Source organism: Bombus vancouverensis, chromosome 8 (genome assembly GCF_051014615.1).
Source record: "Bombus vancouverensis nearcticus chromosome 8, iyBomVanc1_principal, whole genome shotgun sequence".
Lineage (NCBI taxonomy): Eukaryota > Metazoa > Arthropoda > Insecta > Hymenoptera > Apidae > Bombus > Bombus vancouverensis.
The window spans coordinates 2,161,831-2,173,021 of NC_134918.1; the positions used below are offsets into that span (position 1 = coordinate 2,161,831).

General features: G+C 36.1%; 1 protein-coding gene across 4 annotated transcripts; it reads left to right on the forward strand.

Moving 5' to 3' along the window:
* Nucleotides 1-877: 877 nt before the first annotated feature.
* On the forward strand, nt 878-8,693 carry LOC143302966 (uncharacterized). 4 transcript variants are annotated; one of them, XM_076620389.1, is made up of 8 exons: nt 878-991; nt 1,067-1,138; nt 1,217-2,063; nt 5,274-5,386; nt 5,885-5,983; nt 6,094-7,682; nt 7,758-7,846; nt 7,949-8,693. In XM_076620389.1, exons 1-3 carry the CDS (start codon nt 893-895, stop codon nt 1,628-1,630), a joined length of 585 nt encoding a protein of 194 aa, XP_076476504.1. In that variant the 5' UTR covers nt 878-892; the 3' UTR covers nt 1,631-2,063; nt 5,274-5,386; nt 5,885-5,983; nt 6,094-7,682; nt 7,758-7,846; nt 7,949-8,693. The 4 variants fall into 4 exon arrangements, with proteins under 4 accessions (XP_076476504.1, XP_076476503.1, XP_076476505.1 ...); XM_076620388.1 differs by having other exon boundaries at nt 5,885-7,682; XM_076620390.1 differs by lacking the exons at nt 878-991; nt 1,067-1,138; nt 1,217-2,063 and adding an exon at nt 3,708-4,128.
* The last annotated feature ends 2,498 nt before the right edge of the window (nt 8,694-11,191 follow it).

The following is an 11,191-nucleotide window of genomic DNA, read 5'->3' on the forward strand; positions in this document are numbered from 1 at the left end:
AAGTTCTAATTCAATTCTCGAGGGCAACGAGATTACCAGAGAAGAAGGAAATTTTCAAAATTAATTTTCTTACCTTGAGGAGTAGGTGCTGTTTGGTGCCATTGCCTCAGCCGCTCCGGTGGTCGTCGAAGTTTTGTTGGGTTTATTATTTGAACTCGAATATAGTTTACTATCAACTCTTACTTTATTTATCTATTTTAATACAGACTGAGCAATTCACTTAGCTGGATTAATACCGCAATTACAATGCGCGTTTGTGTTTAAACGATGAAATGAGGACTTCAAAGATAAAATTTTCTTCTAACTTAGTCGCGACTCTCTTTTCTTGACCGAAAAACTAAAGACCCCGAAACACAAAATACTATACAAAATTTCTAAACGCAGTGACGAGCGCAATAACGAACGTAGTAATAAATTAATAATGGGCCGTAATAACAAACGATCACAAGAATTATGAACAAACTAATGAGCGAAGAATAATGAGCCGTAAGGAATGAACACTATAAAAAATGAACGAACGCAAATTATAAGAAGAATGGACACTATAATAATGAACAAAGAATAATGAACCGTAATAAGAATGTTCACCAGAATAATAATGAGCGCTGCGCTATGTTGCTACGCTTATTTATAATGCCATCCCCCACGGGGTGGTGGTCCACTGGGGGTACGCTTCCGTGGGAATCGGGATGTTGCAGTTTGGGCTTCTTGGAATCGTACGTGACAAAATGCAAATTCCATATTTCGACTTAGTTTTTATCAGTCCTGTGTTCCGCTGAGCTAGCGTCTAGGAGATTTGAAGCATTCCACGCTGATCTAATCCTTTCCACGAGAAACTTCCACGTGCTGTACCGTGGGAATTACCGGTGTTCTTCGGCGCGTGGAAGGGCTGATGGCTGCAGCATCATTATCATTTCAATGTTTGCTCGGGCAACACGCGCAGCTCCGCTGCTCTCCCATAACAAGGACCTCCTCCTTCGAGTTGTTTTGCGTAAGTTTGGATGTTTGCATATTAAGGTTGTTTTTGTGATTTTGATTGTTTTTTCCTTTTTTGCTATTTCCCTAGGCTTCGGTGATCGACGTTCGAACAATGTTTGCGGAGTCGTTTCCATCAGAGGTTCCTTTCCAGACTTCCCTGGTACGTATTTAGTCTTGTTTTTAGTCCGCTTGATTCGTCCTGTTTCGTTTTATTTAAAATATACCGTGTTGTTCTCAGCCCAAGCGAAAGAGGGATTCCGAAGAACCCATGGGCGACTCGGGAGGACCAATCAAACGCATGCGGCCCTGTGATAAACCACGAATATCAGAGTGGTTGGAGGAACTATTCAACATTGGTGCCGAGGCCGTGTCGAAATTGGGCTTTGACGATTTGGTTACTTTCGACGAGAATTTCTTCGATGCAGAGACCGTCGTATTGGAGAGGGAACCCCCTCTGGTTGAAATCGTTGATACCGATCGTTGCGTGAAAGTTCGTTTTGCGAATGAAATTCCCGAAGAGGTTTTGGAGGCACATCTTCGTCACCATGCTTCTGGGAGAAAGGGAATTTCCCCTGTTGTGCGCTATTGGTGTATGCGTGAGTTCAGCGAACTTTATCCCGGAGCTCCTTGCTTCGATTTTGATTTAGTGTAGCTGCTTCAATTTCGTTGGTTCGCTGTTTGATGTTCCTTATTATTATTAATTTTTTGATGTATTTTGTTTTGTGTTCAATATATATATATATATATATATATATATATATATATATATATATATATATATATATATATATATTGAATGTGATAGTGTTAGGTTATCTATTTTACGTTTGTTATTTTTTTCAATTTTATATTTCCCCCCTTTTAATTAATTATATATATATATTTTTTTTTACATTTGTAGTTGCGCATAGAATTTATTAAAGAAAAGTGTTAACAATGTGTTTTCATGATTTGTTTCTCGCGCCTGACTTCCATTAATCCCTAATATTCCTGTCGCCATGACGCGTGTAAATCCAACATGGCTGCTCATAAATGTCATCAGTAAAGTTTTTAGTGACGGGTCTTTAGTTTTGTTTGATATCGAAGTAATTTTTCGTCTGTCGCTCGTTTTTCCTTATTCTACCGCAATTGGAACATTTATTTATTAATATTGTTTTTTAAAGTGACAATAGTATAATATGTATATATATATATATATATATATATATGTTTATGTTGTGTGTCACTTCAATATGGCTAATGTTTTGTAATTCTTCGATTGCGTTATTTATTGTTTTGAGTAGTTTATTTTATAGAGTATTCGATAATATAAAACATATGCACTCACACATACATACATATATATATATATATATATATATGTATATATATATACGTATTTATATGTATATTTCTCTCGTTCATGTAGTGTTCGTACGAAATGAAATGTTAATTATTTATTTTATATTAATTTCTTTTAATAAGATAGAACACGCACACGCACACGTATATATGTATATATTTCTGGCAAAGTGATTTTCATTTAGATTCTTTTGTGATATAGTGTTGTGTATTTGAGGTTATGTGTCAATCATTTGATTTCATATATACATATATATTTTGTATTGTGACAACATAGTATTGAAGGTTTTGTTTCTAGATTATTGTGCGTTTAATGTGTGTTTACATATTTGTGCTTGATGACAGAATTTCTGTAAGCAATTCCTCAAGTCGTTGCGGTGTTAATTATTTTGAGCGTTTGGCCTGTCGACAGGTTGTCGCTTGGTCCCAAGTGTTGCGTTGTGTGTTCTATTTTTTTTGTAGATTATTAATAGTGGTTTTAGTTTAGAAAATAGATTTTTATATGTTTATATAGAGACATGCATGTTTCGTAGCGTAGTTCTTATTTTATAACTCTTTACCGGAACGTAGGCTAGTTTTAAGTATGTTTCTGTTTAATAGAATGCGCACACATATATATATGTTTCTGACAATGTAACTTTTATTTCTTTAATAATACAATATTGTATGTTTTATGTATTCGTTAGACTATTAGTTTTTAACTTCGTATATACTTATATTTCATAAATTGATAATATTGTATTTGTTGCATAGTATTATAAGCACTAACACTAATATTTACTAGTTTATTACATATCTAGCATATATGTTTATACTTATATGTAACTCTCCAAGTTGATTGATTAAAATATATTTATATATACATGTATTTCTGGCGCTTCAATTATTTCCCTTTTTGTAGTTATTCTTATTTCCTGGTTTATTTGTTTGGTTCGTAACTCGTTCAATCCGTTAGCTGGTTTTATTTATTTTATTTTATACTGGTTGGATTTATTAGTCGCCCTCGCTTTGTTAATCCTTCCTTTAGTTTCGTAGCGCCGTGTGTTCGTTTGTGCATTCAAATCTTTATTCGCGCGTTTTGTATAGAATAGTTTTCTTGTTCTTGTTACGGCGCGTGCGGAGCGCGGGACGTGACACCCCCGCCCTTGGAGTTCAAATTTCCAAAGGAAATTTGACTGATGGTGTCTCTGAGTTCGCTCAAGGCGGACGTAGATGGCGTTGGTTGTTAAGTGACTACCGGTGTTATCGATATCCCTCGAGGTTGTGCTGTTTGATCATCGATATTTCGTTTTCTTTTGAGGTATAGTAGCAGGTGGGTAACTGAGCCGCATATTGCTCCTAATAGGGCGATTCCACATCCGTAAGTTTCACGTAACTGGTATCCGTGTATGGCTATATCTATTATCGTCTTGATTAGTTTAAATATTACAAGTATTCCAAATATTGCTGCACTGACAGTTCCAAATTCCATAAAACCAATCCATAAGCTTGATACGGTATTTTTTGCTATTGTCGTTAATGTGTTTTCGTCCATCATTCCCAGGATGTTTACTGTTCCAGGGACGATTGTTTTTCCTGTTGCTCCTCTGGCCAATGCGTTCAAGACTGCAGATTTTTCTGCCGGGAACATGACGTGGTCCCGTAGTGCATCGAGGTCTTTTTGGGTATGTATTCCGCTCGTGGCCAACGACGATGGTGCTGAATATTGCCACGTTTGGCGTACGTCCGGGCGGAGTTCCTGTGGTGCAATTGTTTCCATGGGTTTTGGTACGAATTTGTGCCAGAGTCCGTCGATATTGTATAGCGTAGGTAGTACCGCGCTACATTCTCTGTGGTTTCCGTGTTGCGTTGGGATGTGTGTTTTTGGCGTTAAAAATGCGGTGCGATTCCCTTGCCAAACGGGTAGCTCCGAGTAGCATTCTGTTGTATGTCGTACTTTTACTTGTACCGGAATGCATTTGACTATGTGGACTGCTTCTCCTGCGATCAGGGCCATGTGTCCTGGGGTTTTGGATATGGTATATGCAAATTCATCGGGCAGTAAGATTGCTCAGCTTAAAGCATTTTCTATTAGTTTCTTCTGCGTGGTACATCTTTGTGTCAGTATATCATGGTACGATGTTGTCATTTGTCGTTTAATATGTTTCTCTACGTAAATGAATTTTGAGTTGACGTATGCGAATATGTCCAAGTTTTCGACTGCTGTCTTGCTTTTGGAGATAAACGTATTTCCTCTTGTTGTTTCAACTATTTGGGGTGTTCGGTGGATAGTAGGGTATATTCACACAGTGGCTGTTCTCCGGTTTTAGTCAGTGCAAATGTTACTTCTTGCGTTGTTAGTGCGTAAACTGGTTGTGCTGATTCTCTGTTGGTTTTTATTTCCTGGATCTTTGTAGCAATTCCTTCATATAGCACATCGTACTGATCAAATTTGCATGGTGAGGGTGGTTGTGGTTGCCAATAAGTGTATCCGTCTTCAGCGTCTAGACAGTTTCCTTCGCTAAAGGTACATACTGTTCCTGATTTCAGTAGAATTTTGTTCGCCTCGATCCGTACTGGCACAACTGCTGATTTTAAACTTATCCTTACTGTTGCTTGTACGACGACCTTTTCCCAGCTCCCGTATGGGTCTACATACTGTGTTCCCTGGCAGCTGCCGTCGTCTGTTAGCTTGCCGGCTAGGACAAGCGACCTTGTTTCTGTTGCATTATCTTTTAGGCCAACTATAAGGTTTTGTGGTCCGAGTGAAAACGTGCCGTCTTGGTGCATCCTTGCACATTGTTGGTCGGTTGTTTCATGGAGGTATTCGGCGAATCCGTTATGCACTGCCGACGTGTGAAAGTGCATGCCACAGTAATATACAATTCGAGTTATTTGCACCTTGCATTGCCTTACGTTGGTAAATTCAAATTCTGAGAGTTGAAGTAGTTGTATATAAATATCTTGGGTTTCAGTCATTGTAGGCTGTATGCTGCAGTCCCCGATGGAGTTTAGAGAGATAGTGGTAACGTTGAGGTGGTTGCCATTGCAGTCATATCCTACCAGGCCGTATGCTATTTTGATGAGGGTAAGTACGATGACCAGGCGATTCATCTTCCTATTAACAATTTATTAAATTGTTTCTTACTCTCGAGTTTATTAGAAATAAGAATAATCTTTTATTATTATTAATATATATAAAAAAAAATTTATATTTATATGTTTTTTTTTTCTTGTTAAAACTTATTATCGGTGAAAATAAATACCATGAATGCTACCTGGGTTATAATTATATACGTATATGCATACGTATTGGTAAGTAATATAGATGAGATTTGTTTTATCGTTATAAATATATAAGTATATATCATCAATAGGAATAAATATCACAAATGTACCTTGTTTTCGAGTATATATATATATGTGCGTGCAATGGTAAATATGACGACTTATTTTACGAGTCACTCGGATTATCAATGGAAGTGAGTGTCATAGATATCGCCTACTTTACAACATGCGTGCATATATATATTGGTAAACATAAGTGAAAATTATATGCATAATTATAAATGTCGTTTGTTTACAGGTGGATAGCATCAGTATTTGGTCTTGTGCGTAGCATACAAGTACTTTATAGTTCTACGGCGCGGATTGCTATTCCTTGAACTAAAAAGTTTCTTTCAAGGTGAGTTAGATTAGTGTAAACGATCATGCATTGGAGGCATGATATAGCGGGTTGTAGGTCCGCTAGGTTTATATCACACATACGACAGTATGATATTCGTGTTCTTGCAGATACTCCGCATATGAAATGAGTGGGTGGGTCGTCACATAGGTCCTGGTGGTCTGGATCTAAGTTATCGAAACAGTCTTGACAAAGATGGCCGTTATCTAAATGGTAGACAGAACGTATCAACCGAACACAGAGGCAAGACTGAACATCCTCCGTCGCTTCCAGATCGAATGCGGGTACGGGCCCGTCTGAGTCCTCTATGTTAGGGTCGATGAACTCGCCACCTGTTCTGGACATACATACGAAAACAGTTAATATATATATTTTATAATTTTTTATAAGTTTTGTTCGGACCTATCCCTTTGTACAAATACTGTATCCCTGTATGTGGTATAATATATAATATGTTATGGTTATGTTAGTTGTTGTTTATTATATATATTTTCCTTATCTCTCTCTTTTTTTTTCTTTTTTTTTATTATTTTTTTTTTTGTGTTCAGTACCTAGCATTGCTATTATAATGCTGTATTACATTGTATTGGCTATTATTTGTGTTGGGATGCGTGCGACGAATTTTCAACATGGTCGCTTGCGTGTATCGTTTGTTTAATGTCAACAGTAGCGTGTTGTTGAAATAGTTAATTTGTTAATCATTATAGTTTATTTTGTAGTGTTTCTGTAATATTGTTTGTGTTTCATGATATTGTGTGTGTCAATACCGTGTGCTACCTTAATGCGATAGCATAGATTGTGTTGTTTTCGAATTTCGATAGTCATTGTTTTGATTATACGTGACTCGCATTTATATAAATCTTGTTTAATTTAGTTAATGTTTTTTTTCTTTTTTTTTGTGTATTGTGTTACCAGATATTTTGTGTAACGTAACTTTATTCCTTTGCACCGAGTTCAGTCATGTTGTTAATATTTAGTTAGTCTATCTTGATTAATTTCTAACCTATTCCTGTGTTTATTAACCTTTCTTATTTTCCCTATTAATTTATTATTGCATGTACTTGCTATTTGCTATTATTTTGTGTATGATATGAGTTAGTTCCCTTATTAGTGATTAAAACCTACTTGTTAGATTAACATTGTCTGTAATTCTTCAGATTCTACTCTTCCGATGCTGCATCACTTACCTAGATCATTCCCACAACATCACCTGATTCTTCGATATGCCTTGGATACTTACTACGGTTGTCTTCAATCGTCTTATATCTGTGGCCATAAAGGTACTGTTTAGTTTATTTAGTTTAATATGTGTATAATGCATTGTGTGTGCGACCGCTATTGTGTATTACAAAATCCACTTCTACATGTTAGATATAATAATATAACAATACTACGTAGATTAATACATAATAAGATATCCTTTTACTTTCAATTAATCTATCTTAATTATTTTCTAACCACTTTCTACACTTATCAGCTATTTTATTTCTTCTTGTTAATCTGCGACATTCATGCATGTACACTTCCTTGTATGGTGATTAATTGTTCACGAGGTAAGTTGCACTTCCACTGTTTTAGTTATTCGTTGAACTAACACGTTTTACATTCAAACAGTAATCGGAGCATTTGTAATAAACTTCTTTTTCTTTTCAGGTTTCCGCCATCTGTGTTGTTCGACGAACAGTGCCATGCTTCCATAGTATTGTTATAACATTTAGTACTGTTGTATTTTGCATTAAGGCAGTTGAAGTTAATTTGTTCATTTATTTTTCAGCTGGCTGTTGTACATGGTGTTTCGCAAACCGAGATCCATAACCTATTTTGCACGTAAACCTTCTCGTATGATGATTACTTGTTCACAAGGTAACTTTCACTTTCACTCTTTTAATTATTTATTGAATCAACACGTTTTATATTCAAACAATAATTAGAGTACATATAATAATTTTTCCTTTTCTCTTTTAGGTGTTCGATATCTGTATTATTCGACGAACAGCACTACAACAGACACTACTGCACTACGTTGCCCACTGAAATCACTTTATTCATTGCTTATTTCGGTTATGCGCTAGTTTTAGCTTGTTTAAGTGCACTGTTCGCGGAATCCCTTTTACTTCAATCTTGACGTTCTGGTTCTGCAAGATTTCTAGCACCTTGTATGGTCCAGTATATTGATCGGAGAATTTTCCTTTACTAGGTTCTTTTAGTAGATATATCGAATCTCCTGTTTTAAAATCTTGAGGGTTAATTCGTCGATCGTTAGTCTTAGTTTGGATTTTATCAAATTTTCTCTTGCCATTCGTTGTACAGTGTTAATTTTATTGAACAGATCTTCGAGATATTCTGCGCATGTTGGTTCCGTGTTCTCTTCGATTGTTACTTCACCAATAGGTTCTCTGCTAGATGTCCGAAACTAATTTGTGCGGGGAGAATTTCGTTCCTTTCCTTCATTTTAGTTTTTATTTTGCGCCAAGACACAGGTTTACTGACATTGATCCAATTATCCAATTGCTTGCTAATAGCATTTAAGATACAAATTTTTGAGAGTGCCGCAGCCATATTAACCCAAAAATATTTTGTATATAGTATAGTGTGATACCATCCATATTTTCCTGGGGGAATCATAAGGTCAGCACTACTTACTATGTTACCTACGTCAAATATTAGATGTAGTAACCAATAAAGTATTTTTAATCCAATTATAATCCAATGGCTAGCATATTTATTCAAGTTTTTATATATATCTTCGACTGGTGATTCCCTGTTTTCTCCCTTTTGATTTCTTTGAGCTCGTTGAACTTGCGTTTCTTCAGCTTGAAAATGTTTAGAATCCTTTTCCTTAGTTACCCTTTTTTCTTCTTCATTTATTTTATTCGCAGCACCTTTATTTTTCTCTACCTTTTCAGGATGAATAGTTTTACTGGAAGTGCTTATTATAATTAAATTATTATTTATTTGTATGGAACGTTTAGGAATATTTTTGGTAGATTTGGAATTATTCTTTGAATTTTTATTACAAACCTTTTTGCTTATAGATTCTGTTTTGGATTTAGGGATAGCTATATTTTTATTTTCTATAGTGTGATCTTCCTTGCAATTTAATGATTTGGCTTTGAGTTCGATAAAGTTTCCTTCTGATGGTTTTATAGAAGTTTTTGAGTGAGATGCACTCGCTATCTCTTTTCCCATTATGGTTGAAACATTCACGAAATTCGTGGAGTCTTGCTTTTGTATCTTTGCCAAGTCGAACGTGGAGAGGCGATTTGCACTTCCCAGCGGGTCCAATATCTCTGTGATGTTAGGCAGTGGATAAGCATTGCCTGTCGTCTCGTCGTTCAATTTCCTAGTTTCTGCTTTGTCTGAAAGTTCTTTGGCACTAATATTATTTATCTTGTTTGGTAACTCAGAAAATTTCTCACTCATGATCCTGTCTATGGCACCGTGCGTCCTTTTATTATTTAACGTGACATTATCCCTTATCACAGCAACGGAATGGTGTTTGCATTGAAAAGTTGATTGGTTGAAATGATCAGCATCTCTCTTTTGATTTAGATCTCTATCGAGGTATTTATTTATGCGTTTTTCTTCCCAAGTTATTGCTCTTGTTTCTTTCCTGACATTTTCTTCTATTCCCGGGTTGTTTAGATGTTTCTGCGACGGCGGTACAAATCTCCAGTCCTGGCGGTTGTTTACAGTATAGATACTATTGTATGGTGGATGAGCGTTGTTTTGGTTATAATTATCCGAAGGTGTCGGACGTTGGTATCGAATTCTATTGTTCACTTGCTTTAATTCTCGTGTTACTTTCACGGCTTAGCGGTACGCATCGTCCAAGGATTGGTATCCTGCTATCTTTACTCGTAAATACACCTCGTTTGGGAGCCCCTTAACGAAAGCTTCCCTCGTGTCTCGATCTATCCTATCTTGAAATACGGTGCCGTACTCGTACCTTTCCCCGTTCATTATCGCCAGCCTGAGATCTTTGACGCGTTCTATGTAGTCCAAAATATCTTCTCCCGGTCGTTGAAATATTGTAGCTAATTCCCCTTTATATTCGTTAACCGTTTTTCCCGGACCGAACATATCTTTTAATTTATTCCCGAAATCGTTTAAACTTATTACTTCTGTGTCTTCTACGGCGAGAGACGCGTGTCCGCGAAGCTTATTCGTTAATGATTTTACTAACTGAGATTCTTGATGCCTAGGAACCATGTTTCGTGCACGCTCGCATGCTCTTAAAAATCGAAATACCGAGGGTCGATGTCCGTCGAACACTGGTACTGTCTGTATTGCATCTTTTAACTTAATTGATTGGGGATTAACTTCTATCGGTATTGTCGCTTGGGAAATTATCGGCGATGATACGGGTGTCTTGATTTCCTTTTTTATTTTCAGTGAACGCACATCGTCTTGTAATTTATTCATTGTTGTACTCATGTCGCGAAAATTCGCATCCCATGCTTTAAGTTTTTCCGATAACATCAAGATCATGCCTTTGTCCAACGATTCTAATTTAGTCGACATTATTTCTTAGGTATATATTTTATCGATAATCGTGACAACTTTAATCCCTTGTGGAGCGAATCGAACCGTTTAAACCAACTTTAATCCTCCGTGGAGCGTATCCCACCGCTGCCACCAAAAATTTATTACTTTACTCTGTTACGTATCTATTTGTTTAAATCGATCAAATTTAAAGTTAAATTTTACTGAAAAATTTTTTTTTTATAGTTTGAGTTTTGAATTTAATCGGAAGGGAAATAAATTGAAATGATATTATTGTGTATTTAATACTGATTTAGATTTCTAATTAATACGGTAGTTGCTGCCACCAGAAATAGTCTAAGGACTATTTCAAAATATTTTATTTTTATTATTTTCTTTTACGCTTAATGGGTAGCGTTAACTGACGCTTAATGCAACTGGTAAACGAATTCCACTTTTCGGCTAACCTGCTATGCGCAGGGATACTAGCACGGGAGAGGATTAAAGCTGGGTACAATAAATATTTTTCCTCGTTGAACGGATTTTTATTTGAATGTAAAATGGCTTAGGTTATTATATGTATATTTTATTAGCTAGATAATATATATTTTAGCGTTGCTGGATTGGATAGGAATGTGAGATTTTTCGTTGTTTTATATAAATTTATTTTTACGTTTGACTTCTTCTTCTCTTTTAATTTCGCTGTAGTAGTTTGCCGTTAGG